This window comes from Microcaecilia unicolor, chromosome 4 (genome assembly GCF_901765095.1).
Source record: "Microcaecilia unicolor chromosome 4, aMicUni1.1, whole genome shotgun sequence".
NCBI lineage: Eukaryota > Metazoa > Chordata > Amphibia > Gymnophiona > Siphonopidae > Microcaecilia > Microcaecilia unicolor.
The window spans coordinates 212,277,421-212,295,644 of record NC_044034.1 but is presented as its reverse complement, the minus strand read 5'-3'; the positions used below and the strand labels follow the sequence as shown (position 1 = coordinate 212,295,644).

The following is an 18,224-nucleotide window of genomic DNA, read 5'->3' as shown; positions in this document are numbered from 1 at the left end:
GCAATCAAGCTACAAAGTAGTAAATTTAAAACAAATCAGAGAAAATATTTCTTCACTCAACATGTAATTAAACCTGGAATGTGGTAAAAGCAGTTAGCTTTGCGAGGTTTAAAAAGGTTTGGATAGCTTCCTAAAAGAAAAGTCTATAAGCCATTATTAAAATGGAAAAATCCACTGCTTATTTCTGGGATAAGCAGCATAAAACGTACTGTTTTGGGATCACCAGGTACTTGTGACCTGGATTTGCCACTGTTGGAAACAGGATGCTGGGCTTGATGGATCTTCAGTCTGTCCCAGTATGGCAACACTTACTTGTGTACTTATATGTGCAGTCCGTGTCACTCCTTGTTTGTGTGTGTGTGTGTGAGACTAACAAGTTAGTTACTTCTTCCATTAAATGCCTGGTTGAAGAACTTTAACCTGCTTCCTGAAGTAGAGATAGTCTTGTGTAACGTGGAGCCTTTCAGGGAGTGCAGGGAGTGCATTCTAGAGAGTGGGGGCTACTCTGGAGAAGACTCACTTGTGGGTATCACATCGTGCAATGTCTTTTGGAGAGGGTATGGTTAGTGTTAGTACTTGAGAGGACCTTAGTGTCCTTGGAGGTGTGTAGAGGATCATCCTATTCAGGCATGATATGCATAAACGCTAATACACTGCCTAAGTGCTATTCTGGAACTAACGGGGAATTCTATAAATAGTGCCTAAAATTAGGCACTGATTCTGCACCCAAATTTCAGCACAGAAACACGTGCCAGGTGCCGAAACGGGGCAGAAATGGAAAATCGGCATGGAAATACACCTATGTGTCCAGTTATAAGATGGCATCTAAGTCTATCTGCATGCAAGCGCATAGGGGGGATGTAGGTGTATGGACGGATCAGGGGCATTCTAGAACATTGTGCACAATATTATAGAATACCACGGATGCGCGCCCAAATTGTGCACCTGGTTTCAGTTGGTGTAAGTCCTCATGCCCAAAGCTGGGCATGGAATTCAGCGACCAATAGTATTTTATAAAGAGTGCTTGTCCTATTTGCATGTGTTCATTTTATCTCTATATCTCTGTCTGCTTTTATATATTACAAATTACCATCTGAAATGTATGTATTTCTAGTACCGCATTACAGCTTTCCGCCTGGGGTGTTTTCTCTCTGTAATGGGAGAGATTCTTTATATGGCGCCTAAAGAATTGCCATGGAAATCAATGCCAACTAAGCCTATTCTATAAGCAGTGCCTAGATTTAGGCACGGAATATAGAATACACTTAGTTGATATCCCAGCACCTAAAACTACATGCATTCATTTACACCAATGAAAATGTGGTGTGAATCCCGGCACGTAGATTTAGGCGGACTAGGCCATATTCTATAACTATACGCGTAAATTTCAGAATGCCCACGAAACGCCCATAACTGTGTTACAGAATGCGCTTAGCAAATTGTGCATGTAAATTCTAATTATTACCAATTAGTATTCATTATTGCTTGTTAAGAGCTGTTATCAATGCTGCTTAGCTTGTTAAGCCAATTAAGTTACGCACATTGTTATAGAATACGCTTGTATTTTGGCGCGGCTCTCTAGGCACGCTATATAGAATTCAGGGGAATTTGTATGGCAGATATGTCCTAAACCCTGGTATTACCTCAGTATACACCTAAGTATGGCATGCATGCTTTTTTTGTGTACCTCTCATCAAATGCATTTACAAGTTAGCATCTCTACCTTTGCATCCATGCATTCAGTAGACTTAACATGCTTCTGTTTGCCCTGGAATGCAATTCTCTGCAGGAGGAGTTGGCTCTGGAGATAATAAATGATCCAGACTGCACACCGCAGAAGTATGAGCACTCATATTTGCACAGTACCCTCGTTCTTCTTGGGGTCGCCATTATGGTATGTATCTTTTCATTACATTACATATCTATATGTATGTGTGTATTGGGTAGTTAGCACATGTTGGTTTGTGTGAATATTTGCAAATTATCTGAGTTGGGGTATATCCCCACAAACAAACCTTATGAAGTGTATGTGTATTTACTAAGGGATTTCTCCCATTTGGTGGATAATATTTAAGGAACCTTCTTTTTGTTTTTTTTCTCATATGAAGCACTGTAGGGATTGTTTGTTGCCCTTCCTGAGGTGATATCAGAACTTTCATATAATGTTTTTTTGCATGTTGAGTTCTGAGGTAAACATCGTAACTCTGCTCTGCACCAACTATACTTTCCATGTGGCCCTTTTACAAAGCAGCGGTAAGCCGGAACTACCGCCAGCCCAGTGGTAGTTTCACTCCTATCATGTGGCATTTCTGGTTACCCAGCAGTAATTGGGCAGTATCATATGCTGGCCGGTTACCACCGGGTTAGCACTGGAGCCCTTACCACCATCTCAATGAGTGGCAGTGAGTGCTCCCCCCTGCATGGCCATGCAGTAAGTGCAATCTTACCGCATGGCCATTTCTTTTTTTGGCTTTTTTACCCGCTGTGGTAAAAAGGGCCTCAGCGCGTGGCAAAAATAGCCACCACAGCTAGCACAAGGCCCCCTATATTCTCATGGTTATTGTTGCTCTCTGCCTTGAATGTTCTGGAAAAGGTTCCTATTTATTTATTTACCATCTTTCTGATGAAATTCATCCAAGTCAGTGTACCTGAAGAATAAGTTGGACATAGACAAGAGACAATTACAACAGTAAAAATATTGATATAACATTACACATTATAGCACAATATGTTACTTACAATGTCAACACAATACATATTAAAATATCTTAATAGACAGCATAGGGGGTAAGAAGAGGGAGCATATAGACAGTTTATTTAGAAATTCATTTTGACCGGGGGGGGGGGGGGGGGGGGGGGGGGTACACTGGTGAACAGGCATGTGATTGGGTGCGTTTACAGTGAGATCATCCAGTAAATTTGATTTGTGTGGTCTTTGCTAATGGGGTTGATATTCAAAGTGATTTAACCAGCCAGAAACAGTTCCTAGCCAGTTAAATCGCTTGTTTGGGGGCTATCAGCTGATATTCAGTGGCACTTAACCAGTTAGTGCCACTGAATATTGCCACAGACTGCTAAACTGAATGCCGGCTATTTTGTGGGCGGTCCATGGGCAGACTCGGCACTTATATGGTTAACTGCCAATATTCAGCACTTAACTGGCTAAGTTAAGCAGTCAAATTGGTCCACATCAAAGTCAGTCCTATCTTTATGTGGTGTCGCTTATGAGTATCAACCCCATCACTAATAATAAAAGTTTTTCTGTGTAATCATAATCCTTAGATCTAGACAGTTTACGACAAACAGCTTAATAAAACTTAAACAAAGCTACAAGAAACAACTGTCAGATTTTCTTGAGTACAGGACTAGAAGTGCAATGAAAATGACTTTGGGGGGAAGTTATCAATATGGGCCAGGGGCGTAGCCAGAAAACAGATTTTTGGGTGGGCCTAGGCAAGAACTGGGTGGGCACCAAGTGTTCTCTCCCCCCCCCCCCCCCCCCCCCCAAAAAAAATATCTCAGCTGGTGAGAAAATGCTTCTTTTCACCTTGGCAGTCTGCAGCAGGCATGCACTGAAAACTGAGCATGTGCAGGTGCCAGTAGCATGGAGAGTACTGTTTTTGTTACCATCAGGGGGAAGCCTTCAGCTGGCAGAGCTTGGGATCCCCACCAGCTAAAATGGATGGACCGTGCAGGTCTTTTTCTGCCGTCATCTACTATGTTACTATGTTTTTTTATGCTACTGTTGGGTGGGCCTGAGCTCTAAGTGGCCCACCTGTGGCTGCGCCACTGATATGGGCTACTATTAAGTTGGGTTACTTTATCACGAGCCGTGTTAATTTAGCACAGGGTCCCTTTGATTCATTAGTTTATTCTTTAGTATTTTCAATGTATACAGTTCTCAGAGATATGTTCTAACTATTTAAAGGTGCTAATTTCACATTAGCTGTGAGTAGAACTTCCATTGTCCCTCTTTGCCCATCCCAGTAGTTAATTCTATGCCGTACGAAGGTGGATGGACGCAGTGTACCATTAGCGTCTTTCAACATTGTCACTATGAACAAAGATAGTTTACAGATATGTCTTTGGTCCTTTCATGTGTCTCCACACAGATTGCGATTCTGATTGGCATTGCCCAATCCATTGTGATCTACCGTGTGGTAATGACAGTATTCTTCACGAAGGCTGACTCCGAATTCATCCGTGACCGAGCCAACACAGTGGCAGTCCTGACTGGAGCTATAGTACATTACTTAACCATTGTCATCATGACCAAGGTATGGATTAAGCCCTTGTAAATAACACACTGAATCTTGTATTTTTCATCGTACATATTCATCTTCTTTAATCTTTGCTGTTTGTAACGTCTTCTGGGCAGACATTTTAAATTTCAACTTCAATGCAAAATGCAAGTCCAAATCTTGCTTTCTTCCTTGTGTGTATAGGTAGCTTGTCACCCATGAAAATAAGTGTTGGGTTGGGGGCACTAGATGAAGCAGGAATTTAGATGGATATCAGAGAACAGAGTTAATGTAGATCTATAATAATTACATTGTCAGACAAAAATTATATCTACTATCTAATCTCTCAAAATTACATCTAACAGGACATAGCATGAACTCTGTCCTAAAGTGCTAATTTTACTAGTTTTTAAAATGTTTAACTATTCACCTGCAAAACTCTTGAACTCCTGAAAGCTGTTATCCATTGAATCCTTTGCATAGAGGAGTAGCCTAATGGTGGTCTGGGAACTGGGTTTGATTCCCACTGCAGCTCGTTGTGACTCTGGGCAAGTCATTTAACTCCTCCGCTGCCCTAGGTACAAAATAAGTAATCCCCTGAATTCTATAAATGGTGCTAGAAATTGTGCATGTGTCCAATTTGTGCATTGCAATTTAATTGAATAATGAGCTAATTAACGGCAATAATTGGGTCTTAACAATCATCATTGCTAATTGGCATTAATTAAAATTTATGTGCATAAATTTACATGGTCAGATCCGTGCATAAAATGTATGCGCCTATCCAAAATGGGAGCACAGCCATGAGAGGGTCATGAGAAAATCAGGGGCATTCCCACAATTTCTGAGTGCTGTTATACAATAAAGGGGATTTGTGCCTAATTTAGGCATTGGGATTTGCACCAGGGTTTCGTTGGTGTACATGCTCTTGCCTAGAAATAATCGCGGTTCCCAGTGTTAAATGCTGTTTTTTTCAGTGCCGATTTTTTTTAGGCACCATTTATTAAATTTAGACCAATATGTAAACCGCTTTGATTGTAACTACAGAAATGTGATATATCAGATCCCATCCCCTTTCCTTACATAACATCTCTCTTTTTCTTACATTTGTACCCCATGCTTTCCCACTCATAGCAGGTTCAATGCGGCTTACATATTATATACAGGTACTTATTTGTACCTGGGGCAATGGAGGGTTAAGTGACTTGCCCAGAGTCACAAGGAGCTGCCTGTGCCTGCAGTGGGAATTGAACCCAGTTCCCCAGGACCAAAGTCCACCACTCTAACCACTAGGCCACTCCTCCACTCCTTATTGGTTTCTAAGGAGCTGCCTAGTTTTAGCTACCAAGAACATGCACTATTGACAGTATTTTAATCATTTACATGTGAAAATATTTTCTGATAAAATACCAACCAACATAAAAGTATGTGTATTGTTAGCATGCTATGTTCTTACACTGTGGTTATGTACATGACTTATGTTTGAGCCAGAGCGTCGAGACACAGCAGGACCGCCCCCTCACCTGGGCCGCGCTTCTCCCTCCCCCACTCGGGCCACTGTCCCTGCCCCTGCACCTTCCTGTGTCTGCTCCTCTCTTGGTCTGTCGTCTCCTGCTCCTGTGTGCTGGGACCTGAGTTATCATGTTAACGAAGAAATGCAAAGTGATGCATTTAGGAAGTAGAAATCCACGGGAGACGTATGTGTTAGGCGGTGAGAGTCTGATATGTACGGGCGGGGAGAGGGATCTTGGGGTGATAGTATCTGAGGATCTGAAGGCAAAATTCGCCCTTTCCTCTCTGAGCATACCACCAGAACTCTCGTCCATGCTCTCATTACCTCTCGCCTTGATTACTGCAACTTACTCCTCACCGGCCTCCCACTCAGCCATCTATCCCCCCTTCTATCCGTTCAGAACGCTGCTGCACGTCTTATATTCCGCCAAAACCGATATACTCATATCACCCCTCTCCTTAAATCACTTCATTGGCTTCCGATCAGATACCGCATACAATTCAAGCTCCTCCTCCTTACCTACAAATGCACTCAGTCTGCGGCTCCTCACTACCTCTCCACCCTCATCTCCCCCTATGCTCCCGCCCGCAACCTCCGCTCACAGGACAAAGCCCTTCTCTCAGTACCCTTCTCCACCACTGCCAACTCCAGGCTCCGCCCATTCTGCCTTGCCTCACCCTATGCCTGGAACAATCTTCCTTTACCCATACGCCATGCCCCCTCCCTACCCATCTTCAAATCTCTGCTCAAAACTCACCTCTTCAATGCTGCCTTCGGCGCCTAACCGCTCGAGAAATATAAAATGCCCAATCCATCCACCCTATCAGATTAACTGTTCACTCGTCCTCTAGCTTGTTCACTTGTCTTTAGATTGTTCTCTTGTCTTTTAGATTGTAAGCTCTTTGAGCAGGGACTGTCCTTTCAATGTTTGAATTGTACAGCGCTGCGTAACCCTAGTAGCGCTTTAGAAATGTTTGTTATTAGTAGTAGTAGTTAGTAGTGAAGGCGACGAAACAGTGTGACAAGGCGGTGGCCATAGCCAGAAGGTTGCTAGGCTGTATAGAGAGAGGTGTGACCAGCAAAAGAAAAGAGGTGTTGATGCCTCTGTATAAGTCGTTGGTGAGGCCCCACCTAGAGTATTGTGTTCAGTTCTGGAGGCCGTACCTTGCTAAGGATGTAAAAAAAATGGAAGTGGTGCAAAGAAAAGCTACGAAAATGGTATGGGATTTGCATTACAAGACGTATGAGGAGAGACTTGCGGACCTGAACATGTATACCCTGGAGGAAAGGAGAAACAGGGGTGATATGATACAGACGTTCAAATATTTGAAAGGTATTAATCCGCAAACGAACCTTTTCCGGAGATGGGAAGGCAGTAGAACGAGAGGACATGATATGAGAGTGAAGGGGGGCAGACTCAAGAAAAATGTCAGGAAGTATTTTTTCACGGAGAGAGTGGTAGATACTTGAAATGCCCTCCCGCGGGAGGTGGTGGAGATGAAAACGGTAGCGGAATTCAAGCATGCGTGGGATAAACATAAAGGAATCCTGTGCAGAAGGAATGGATCCTCAGAAGCTTAGCCGAGATTGGGAGGCGGGGCTGGTGTTTGGGTGGTGAGGCTAGTTCTGGGCAAGACTTCTACGGTCTGTGTCCTGAAAATGGGGCTAGTTCTGGGCAAGACTTCTACGATCTGTGTCCTGAAAATGGCAGATACAAATCAAGGTAAGGTACACAAGAAGTAGCACATATGAGTTTATCTTGTTGGGCAGACTAGACGGACTGTGCAGGTCTTTTTCTGCCGTCATCTACTATGTTACTATGTAATTAGGTTAATCTGAGTTTTCCCTTACTCGCGGTGCTGGCATCCCCGTATACTCAAAACAAACGGGGATGACAGCTGTGCTGGGAAGGGGAAAGTCAGACTGTCCTAATTGGCTTCATTGCTTACAATGGACTAGATAGGCTCACTTTCACTCCTGTTTATTAAACCTCCTTGGGAAGGACACCACCAGCAGGCTGCAGCTAGCTTCCATTGGCTGATGATGCAGGAACGTCTCTTTCCTGTGGCCTGCCCCCCTTCAGAGGTAACTTCCTTCTTCCGCAAGGGTGGGTCGCAACAGAAGGAAGCAGTGTTGCCAGGTGGGCGGTTTTACCGCCCAATTGGGCGGTTTTCCGCGACCCGCTGCGGGAAATTTTTGCCCGCGGCGGGTTGCGGTTTTTTGGGCTGCTTTTTGGGCTTCAGGGCGGTTTTTTGGGCGGCTTTTTCGGCCGCGGGGGGCGGGGTTAGTGACGTTTTGGGCGGGGCCGATGACGTGGGAGGCGGGGCCGATGACGTGGGAGGCGGGGCCGGTGACGGGGAGGCGGGGCCGGTGACGGCGGGGGTGATGACGCGGGGGTGGGGGTGTCAGGGGCGGGGTTTGAGTTTGGGCGGGTTTTGGGCGGTTTTTATGCTGGATTGGGTGGGAAAAAAATTTTCCACCTGGCAACACTGGAAGGAAGTTAAGTTCCAGAATCAGTTGGACCTCAGGTGACATTACCTTTCCATACAGCTTCTTGTCTACTCCTCCCTAGCAGTGGTGGAAGTCAGGGTCCCCGCACCTGAATCTTCCTGGAATCGTCCAGGCTCTGAGGGGACAGGCGAGTCCCCACTCCTGACTCTTCAGGTCCCAGACTGGGCTAATCCACATTCCTCTCTTTGATGGATTAGAGAGTACTGCAGTTTGGAGGAGATCACTTATTTTTAGTCCCTTTTCACATGGAACGAGCAGGAGTTCTCAGCCAAACACTGGTCCCTCATTTTTAAGGTGCCCATGCCAAGGATCAGAAACCAAAGACAATTACCCTCCCTCTGAGCTGGATATTTACATGAGCCAGGTTTTCCCTCCAAGGACTGTCTCTTCCCCTCCCTGTCAGTTGGGATGGAAGGCACAGTCCCTATTCTGGAAATAGCAGGGTTATGAAAAAGTCAGAATTGCTTTCTTCTAGTAGAACAGTGAAAGTTTTGGTGCTGTTGCATAGGCAGAACCGTAGCTGCCTCTACCCTTGTGTTAAAGCTCTTTTTATTTTCTTGCGTTCTTATTTATTTTGCTTCTGTTTTGTAGGTGAACAGGGTAGTGGCAATGCACCTTTCCTCATTAGGTGAGTAGGTCCACACTTTTTATTAAATCTGCTTTTTCTTAGTTGATGAAAAAGGGGTAAATTTTCAACAAGGTATCTGATGGTTAAGTTATACATATACTCAAAAGCTCATCTAGAACAAGGCAATTTTCAAACACATAAATACACTGAGTTTGAAAATTGGGTTATGTTGGTAATGTCATACTGCTAACATACCTAACTTCACACCACTGCACCCTTACCTTTTGAAAATATAGGGTATGAAGAGCTTTGTTTGAGGAGGCTCCAGACCTTGAAGAATGCTGCAATGCATTTAGGTATAGCAATAATAAACCGGGGTGCTTGATGCAAAATGTTTAAGGGACATGTACTAAAAGATTCCAAAGTCACTATAATAAATGCATGTATATGGAGCGAAAGACATCACACTAATTATTTAGGAAAAATTCTCAGAATTGTAACTCACCCAAGCAAAGTGCTTACCAAAAGTGAAAAATACTCTTAGAGGGTGGAGAAGTTTCTCAATCATTGAATTTCTCCATTTATTTTTGTTTTTAATTTCAAGCACCCCTTGTGCCCCAATATTTTTTCTTTCTGGTACACATATATATTACAATCAAACAGTGTAAAATATCAATCACAACTTTCACAAATCACTTAATCTAATATAATAATTTGCTCCTCCAACATTCCAATGTGTCTCACTGGGATTGTAACCACCTGCTGATGTCACTCCTTTAACGTTCTCCGTCCCCCCTCCCTCCCAGTTCCATGGGACCCTGGAACTGGGAGGGAGGGACTGAGGGTCAGAGGGAGGGGGGACCCTGGAAATGGGAGGGAGGGAGAGGGGCTTGGAAATGGGAGGGAGGTGGAGGGGGCAGGGCATAGAGGACGTTGCCTGCATATGGATGAATGCAGGGGAGAGAGCATAATGCAGGGCAGGGAGGGGACCCTGAAACTCGGAGGGAGGCAGGGAGGGGACGACCCTGGAACTCGGAGGCAGGGAGGGAGGGGATGACCCTGGAACTCGGAGGCAGGGAGGGGGACAACAACCCTGGAACTTGGAGGGCGGGAGGGAAGGGGGACCCTGGCACACACACTCATGCTCATACACACACACTCTTTCTCTCACAGATACACTTGCACCCAGTCTCAATCTCTCTCTGTCACACACACACACACACTCGCACATTCACTCTCTCTCTCTCACAGTCACTCTCTCAAACATACACACTCCGAGGAAAACCTTACTAGCGCCCACTTCATTTGTGTCAGAAACGGGCCTTTTTTACTAGTATTTTATATGTCCCCCACATTTGTGGAAAGCACACACATATATACGTGATATACTTCACAATATTACTTGATGTTAGTTTCAGTATCAGTGAGAGATAGCTTAGGGGCCCTTTTACTAAGCTGTGTAAGCACCTACGCATGCCCTATGTGTGCCAAAATAGAGTTACCGCCCGACTACCATGTGGCTCTTGCGGTAATTTCATTTTCGGTACGCGTCCAATACAAGCGTCTGAAAAATATTTTTTATTTTTGGACAAGTGTAATGGACACGCGCCAGGTGGCATTTGACATGCGTAGGTCATTACCACTCGGATTCTTTACCACTAGGTCAGTGGCTGGTGGTAAGGTCTCAGACCCAAAATGTATGCGCAGCAATTTTGATTTTCCATATCATCATGCTGATCAATCCATAGACTGGTGGGTTGTGTCCATCTACCAGCAGGTGGAGATAGAGAGCAATCCTTTTGCCTCCCTATATGTGGTCATGTGCTGCCGGAAACTCCTCAGTATGTTCTCTATCTCAGCAGGTAGTGGTCACACACAGCAGCAGCTCTGGCTAGGTCTCCAAGCCTAATTTTTAGGTTTTGTTGAGTACCTGGGGTTGAGGGCTCTTCTTGAGCAAGTGCAAACCTGGTGGCGCCAGGTCCCTCCTTTTCTCCCCCCTCCCGCTGGCTCCATTAAAAAAAAAAAAATTTTGGACATCCTTAAAGGCGTTTATTTCGACGTTTATTTAAACGTTTATTGCAGCTACTCACTGGGACACCAGGTCGTTACAGCTCGGAGCGAGAAGCAGGTAATTTTTACCTTTTTATAGCGGGCAGGGGGTTCCCCGATCGATCTCCACGTGGCCTATGGTGTCGGAGGGCGAGGGCGCGAAGAATCGCTCCCCGGACCGCGTGTGCGCTTCTAGCGGGGATGCGGGGGTCTTAAAGTCTGATTCGCCCTTGTTGGGTGTCAGTGCGGAGGCCGGTCAGTGTCCCGGGTCTTCCTCCGGTGCGGCGGTTTTTCCCGCCATAAACACCCATCCCCCGCCGCTCGCCTCCGCCATCTTGGCCGGCCACGCTGCTCGGACGGCTTCTTCTTGGGCCGCCCTTGAGCTGGGAGACGTTAATGCCATGGCCGCCCTTGATTTGGGCGACGGCAGAAAAGTGGCTAAAGTTAAGCGTCGTTCTTCCCGCGCGGCTCCTTCGCGGAGTGTCGCGCCGGACGCCATCTTGGATGCGCAGCATGTTTCTCCCCCGCTCTTGCGAGCGCCGGTTGAGGGTGCGTCTAGGGCTGTGGCCCAGGCTGCTGAAGTGCATAGTCTGGGGGGTTTCTCCCCCGAGTTTATTTTGCTGCTGCATCAGGCCTTCCTTATGCAAAACGCTGCCCCTTCTCCCTTATCCGATAAAGGGGTTGAGGCCCCCGGAAGTAAACGCCCTCGGGTGGATTCCCAGGCCTTAGAGGACTCTGTTTCCTCTGATGTAGATGAGGGCAGCGTATCTGAGTTCTCCCAACGGTCCTTTGGGGATTCCTTGGAGGAGACGGATTCCCGCTCGGATGGAGCGGATGACCCCTCTGCAGCGCGGATCTTTCGCTCAGAGGATTTGCCCAACCTGTTAGTGCAGGCCATGAGCATTTTGAAGATTTCCTCTCCAGAGGACATCTCTCCCTCAGCCCCTGTTGGCTCCGCCATTATGCTGGGGACGAAGCGCCCGCCTAGAACCTTCCACGTGCACGCTGCCATGCACACCTTAATTTCAGCTCATTGGGATGTCCCGGAAGCGAGCCTCAAAGTGGCTAGGGCTATGTCCCGCCTCTATCCTTTGCCTGAAAGTGAACGGGAGGCCTTTCTTTGGCCTACCGTGGATTCTTTAATCACTGCGGTGACTAAGAAAACGGCGTTGCCGGTGGAAGGTGGCACGGCACTGAAGGACGCCCAAGACAGAAGATTAGAGGCGGCCTTAAGGTCGTCCTTCGAGGCGGCTGCTTTAAGTTTGCAGGCCTCAGTTTGTGGCTCCTATGTGGCCAGGGCGTGCCTCACGATTGTGCAGCGGGCTTCCCCCTCGGATCCTTCCTTGAGGGCTGATTGGCCGGCCCTGGAATCGGGCTTGGCTTATTTGGCAGACTTACTGTATGATGTCTTGAGAGCCTCGGCTAAAGGTATGGCTCAGACAGTCTCTGCGCGGCGGTGGCTTTGGCTGAAACGCCTCTAAGTCAGGCCTGGCTAAGTTGCCTTTTAAAGGCAAGCTGCTCTTTGGGGTCGAGCTGGACAAGATTGTGACCGATCTCGGCAAGTCTAAGGGCAAGAGGTTACCAGAGGTCAAGGACGGTTTCAGGAAGCCCGTCGGTACCGCCCGGGCAAGTCGGGCTCCTCTGCCCCCTCTTCCTTCAAAAGGAATTTCTCCCCCAAGCAGCATTCCTTTCGCAGAGGCCGCCGTCCCGGAGGTGCGCCCTCCGGTCCTCCCCCAGGGTCTCGTACCCAATGACGGGGTCCTGGTCCATGGCCCAGTGCAGATTGGAGGACGCCTGTCCTCGTTTCTGGGCGAGTGGACCAGGGTAACTTCAGACGCTTGGGTGCTGGAAGTCATCAGAGACGGCTACAAGCTAGAGTTCTGCTGACCCTTAAGAGACTGGTTTGTACTCTCTCCCTGCAAGTCTCCGGTCAAAGCTGTGGCAGTGCAGCAGACCTTGAACAATCTGATCCGCCTGGGTGCGGTCGTTCCGGTGCCAGAAGATCAGCTTGGCAAGGGACGTTACTCCATTTACTTTGTGGTACCAAAGAAAGGAGGTTCTGTACGGCCTATCCTCGACCTCAAAGGGGTCAATCGGGCCTTGAAAGTTCGGCACTTTCGCATGGAGACTCTCCGCTCTGTTATAGCGGCAGTGAAGGCAGGGGAGTTCCTGGCATCCTTGGACATCAAGGAAGCGTACTTGCATATTCCCATCTGGCCTCCTCATCAACGCTTTCTGCAGTCCTGGGCCGACACTTCCAGTTCAGAGCCCTCCCGTTCGGGTTGGCTACTGCTCCGCGGACCTTCTCCAAAGTAATGGTGGTCATCGCGGCCTTCCTGCGAAAGGAAGGAGTACAAGTCCATCCTTATCTGGACGACTGGTTGATCCGAGCCCCCTCTTATGCAGAGTGCGGCAAGGCTGTGGACCGGGTGATTGCTCTTTTGAGCTCCCTGGGATGGATCATCAACTGGGAGAAAAGCCAGCTGCGCCCGACTCAGTCCCTGGAGTATCTGGGAGTTCGATTCGACACCCAAGTGGGCAGAGTGTTCCTGCCGGACAATCGGATTGTCAAACTTCAGGCTCAGGTGGACCAGTTCCTAGTAGCCTCTCCGCTTCGGGCGTGGGACTATGTGCAGCTGTTGGGCTCTATGACGGCCACGATGGAAGTAGTGCCCTGGGCCAGGGCTCATATGAGACCACTACAACACTCTCTGCTGCAGCGCTGGACTCCGGTGTCGGAGAATCATACTGTGCGCCTTCCCTTGGACCCAGCAGTGCGCAAGGCGCTGAGCTGGTGGCTGAAGACAGACAAGTTGTCTGCAGGGATGCCTCTGGTGACCCCGGAGTGGATTGTCGTCACGACGGATGCCTCTTTGACGGGCTGGGGAGCCCACTGCATGGGAAGGACAGCGCAGGGCTCTGGTCTCCTGCAGAGGCAAAGTGGTCTATCAACCTCCTGGAACTCAGAGCCATTCGGTTGGCGCTTTTGGAGTTCCTCCCGGTACTGGCGTTGAAGCCAGTACGGGTCCTGTCGGACAATTCCACGGCTGTGGCCTATGTCAACCACCAGGGAGGTACCAAGAGCGCCACTCTAGCCAAGGAAGCCATGAATCTATGCCAGTGGGCGGAAGCGAACCTGGAACAGCTATCAGCGGCCCACATTGCCGGAGTCATGAATGTCAAGGCGGACTTTCTCAGTCGCCATACCTTGGATCCTGGAGAGTGGCAGTTATCGGCTCAGGCGTTCTTGGACATCACGAAGCGCTGGGGCCAGCCGAGCCTAGATCTGATGGCGTCATTGGCCAATTGCCAAGTGCCGCGCTTTTTCAGCAGAGGACGGGACCCTCGATCTCTGGGAGTAGATGCTCTTCTCCAACAGTGGCCGACACAAGAGCTTCTCTATGTGTTCCCGCCCTGGCCCATGTTGGGCAGGGTACTAGACCGGGTGGCAAAGCATCCGGGCCGGATAATCCTGGTGGGTCCGGACTGGCCCAGACGTCCCTGGTATGCGGACTTGATCAGGCTCTCAGTGGACGACCCTCTGCGGCTGCCAGTGGAGCAGGGCCTGTTGCATCAGGGTCCCGTGGTGATGGAGGATCCCTCCCCCTTTGGTCTTACGGCCTGGCTATTGAGCGGCAGCGTCTGAGGAAGAAGGGCTTCTCAGACAAGGTCATCGCCACTATGCTGAGAGCGAGGAAGCGCTCTACTTCTACTGCTTACGCCAGGGTTTGGCGTACCTTTGCAGCGTGGTGTGAAGCAGGCTCACTTTCTCCCTTCACTGCTCCAATTTCTTCAGTGCTGGCGTTCCTGCAAGAAGGTCTGGAGAAAGGCCTGTCGCTCAGTTCCCTTAAAGTCCAGGTAGCGGCTCTGGCTTGCTTCAGGGGCCGCCTGAAGGGTGCTTCCCTGGCTTCGCAGCCAGATGTGGTACGTTTTCTCAAGGGAGTTAATCACCTGCGCCCTCCTCTGCACTCAGTGGTGCCTGCGTGGAATCTCAACCTGGTGCTAAGAGCCTTGCAGAAGCCGCCTTTTGAACCCTTGTCGAGGGCATCTCTGAAAGACCTGACGTTGAAAGCAGTCTTTTTGGTGGCTATCACTTCAGCCAGAAGAGTTTCCGAGCTCCAGGCACTCTCATGTCGAGAGCCTTTTCTGCAGTTCACTGAGGCAGGAGTGACTATTCGCACAGTGCCTTCCTTCCTGCCCAAGATTGTTTCTCACTTCCATGTGAATCAGCAGCTCTGTCTCCCTTCCTTTCGTAGGGAGGACTACCCAGAGGAATACTCTGCTCTCAAATATCTGGATGTGAGACGAGTCATCATCAGATACTTGGAAGTGACCAATGATTTCCGGAATTCGGATCATCTGTTTGTCCTGTTTGCAGGTCCTCGTAAGGGTCTGCAGGCTGCTAAGCCTACAGTGGCAAGATGGGTCAAGGAAGCCATTGCAGCGGCTTATGTGGCCGCGGGGAAGGTGCCGCCTATCCAGCTGAAGGCTCACTCCACTAGAGCTCAGGCGGCCTCGATGGCAGAGGCCGGGTCCGTCTCCTTGGAAGAGATTTGCAAGGCGGCAACTTGGGCATCTGCCCATACCTTCTCCAGGCATTACCGCTTGACTGTGGCTGCTCGGGCGGAGGCCCGGTTTGGAGCTTCAGTGTTGCGGTCAGGGATTTCAATGTCCCGCCCTGGGTGAGTACTGCTTCGGTACATCCCACCAGTCTATGGATTGATCAGCATGATGATATGGAAGGTAAAATTATGTATCATACCTGATAATTTTCTTTCCATTAATCATAGCTGATCAATCCATAGCCCCTCCCAGATATCTGTACTGTTTATATTCTGGTTGCATTTCAGATTCAAGTTTAGTCTTCAGTTCCTGTTCAGGAGGACTTCGTGTTCAAGTTTTTTCAATTGGATTCTTCAAGAGTTGAGACGAGTTTGTGTTACAGTGAGCTGCTGCATTCCTCTCCCCTCCGTTTTACGGGGCTGGATTGAGACATAAATTCTGCCGGTGCTTCCTCCCGCTTCGTGCGGCTGTAGGGCAGCTTTGTACCCCTCCCGCTTCGGCGGTGTTAGGGTCAGTCAGCTCCTCCCGCGGTTGCAGGATAAGCCAGATCCCCCCGCATCGGCGGGTGTGGTGTCCCTCCCCCGCTCCGCGGGGATGAGCTGGACGGATTCCCCTCCCCCACTTGTGTGGGGATGAGCTGGGTTAATTCCCCTCCCCCGTTTCGGCGGTGGTGAGCTGGGCAGAGTGTCCCTTTGTGGGTGTAATTCTCTAAGTGCTGAGTCCTGCGGATGGAGCTTGGATATCGACATACTGAGGAGTTTCCGGCAGCACATGACCACATATAGGGAGGCAAAAGGATTGCTCTCTATCTCCACCTGCTGGTAGATGGACACAACCCACCAGTCTATGGATTGATCAGCTATGATTAATGGAAAGAAAATTATCAGGTATGATACATAATTTTACCTTGCCGCACGTCCATTTTCGGCAAAAAACGCCCTTTTTCACAGGCTCGCTGAAAAATGGATTGGCGCGCACCCAAGACCCGTGCCTACACTATCACAATCCATTTGTAAAAGGACACCTTAATGACTAAATAACACTTATCTCAGGGCTGTCGGGTGAACTCGCCACACCCGGTAGCCATTGTAGTATGACGCTTCAACAAAAATCCTCCAGAACTCCTCTATGCACCAGTGGCTTGTACTGGCAGTGTCTCTCCTAATGTCCATGACATGACACTACCAGCACAAACCTCTGGTGCATAGAGGAACTCCGGAGGATTTTTTTTGAAATATCATACTACAATGTCTGCTGGGTGTGGCACTTTCAAAATTCATGGCAATGTTGTTGCTAAGTGTTGCTTGCTCCTCCACTCCAAGTATCCCTGCTTGGCCCGACCCTGAAGGTAATATAAATTTTTTTAAAAAATCACAGATTGACGAGACTCCAGAGTGTGGTGCATGCAGCTCACAAGAGTGAGACAGATGGCATGAGCCAGCCCAGGCGCCCGATGCAGCCAATTGGAAGAGTCAGCCGGTATCATAACCTCCCAGCCACAGCCCCTGCCCCTACCTTAAAATCCTGTCTGCTGTAGTCAAGGAAGACTGAAGGGCAGGACTGTTCAGGGAAGACGTTCTGGTGCAGGTTGCAGGCAGCCTATGAGTGGTGCTGCTACTGCCCAGGTGAAGACTGCAGCAGACAGGATTTTAAGGTACGGGGTGGGGGGGGGACACACACCATCTTTAAAAAAAAAAAAAATTCAGCACCCCCAATTATTTTGAAAAGTTGGCTCCTATGACACTGTGTCTCACACTGTATGGTCCAACCCTCATTCTTGCTTCAGTCGGCAACCAGTGCAATTGTAAATAGAACTGAGTAATATGATCATGCTTTCTTAATGAGAAAATTAGTCTCACTACTGTATCAATCTATGCAATTGATATTTAGGAGTACCCAACAACTGAAGATAACAGTAATCAAGTTTAGATAAAACTAAAGACTGCACCAGCAACCTAAATTGAGAAATCTAAAAAAATCTCCTAATCTTGTTGGAATAGTACAGGAAGTCAGGCACCATATGGGTTACTCTTTTTGTAAGAGTAGCCTAATGGTTAGAGCAGTGAACCAAGCACCAAGTGAGCCTTGTTTAAACTCTACTACAGCTTCTTGCAATCTTGGGCAAGTCACTTAATCTTCCATTGCTTCAATTACAAACTCAGATTGTGAGCCTTCCAGGGACAGAAATAGTCCTACCATTGATCTTCTGCTCTTAGGTACATCTGTTAAACCTGTTCTTTCCACAACATAGGGGTTTCTCATTGATTCCCAGCTTACATTTTCAACCCATATCTCCTTAATTGTCAAATCTTGTTTCTTCACTCGCAGACAGTTCCAGTTTGCAAAATTTTTTTTTAAACAGTGTGCCAATTTTAGTTAGCTTTGCTAATTCAATACACTAGGTAGTATATTTTCAAAAGATTATTAATCTTTCTACAACAGCAATTTCATTTAGAGTCCAGTCACAAAAATGAGTAATGATAAAACTTGTAAATTTGCACATTTTTTGAGCATGATACTTTCCATGGTCTGATTCTCTCGTTATTCTCATCCAACATCGATTACTGTAACATTATCTTTGCTGGAATCACCCAGACTTCCATCAAGAAACTTCAGACACTACAAAACACAGCTATCAGAGTTCTCTGCCATGCTGGGAACTTGATAGTCAGGCTCATTTTTGAAAGAGATGGACATCCAAAAAGTGACACATATCGGCATTTGGATGTCCATCTCACAGAAACGTCCAAATCAGTATAATCAAAACCGCATTTTGGAC

General features: G+C 47.8%; 1 protein-coding gene across 2 annotated transcripts in view; it reads left to right on the top strand.

Annotated features, from left to right (window-relative positions):
- The window catches only part of ANO9 (anoctamin 9), a 215,514-nt gene that overhangs the window by 135,055 nt on the left and 62,235 nt on the right, over positions 1–18,224 (top strand). For both annotated transcript variants that reach the window (XM_030201205.1, XM_030201206.1), the window contains exons 12-14: positions 1,790–1,894; positions 4,113–4,277; positions 8,857–8,893. In XM_030201205.1, the coding sequence (XP_030057065.1) occupies positions 1,790–1,894; positions 4,113–4,277; positions 8,857–8,893 (307 nt within the window). The remainder of the gene's footprint in view (positions 1–1,789; positions 1,895–4,112; positions 4,278–8,856; positions 8,894–18,224) is intronic.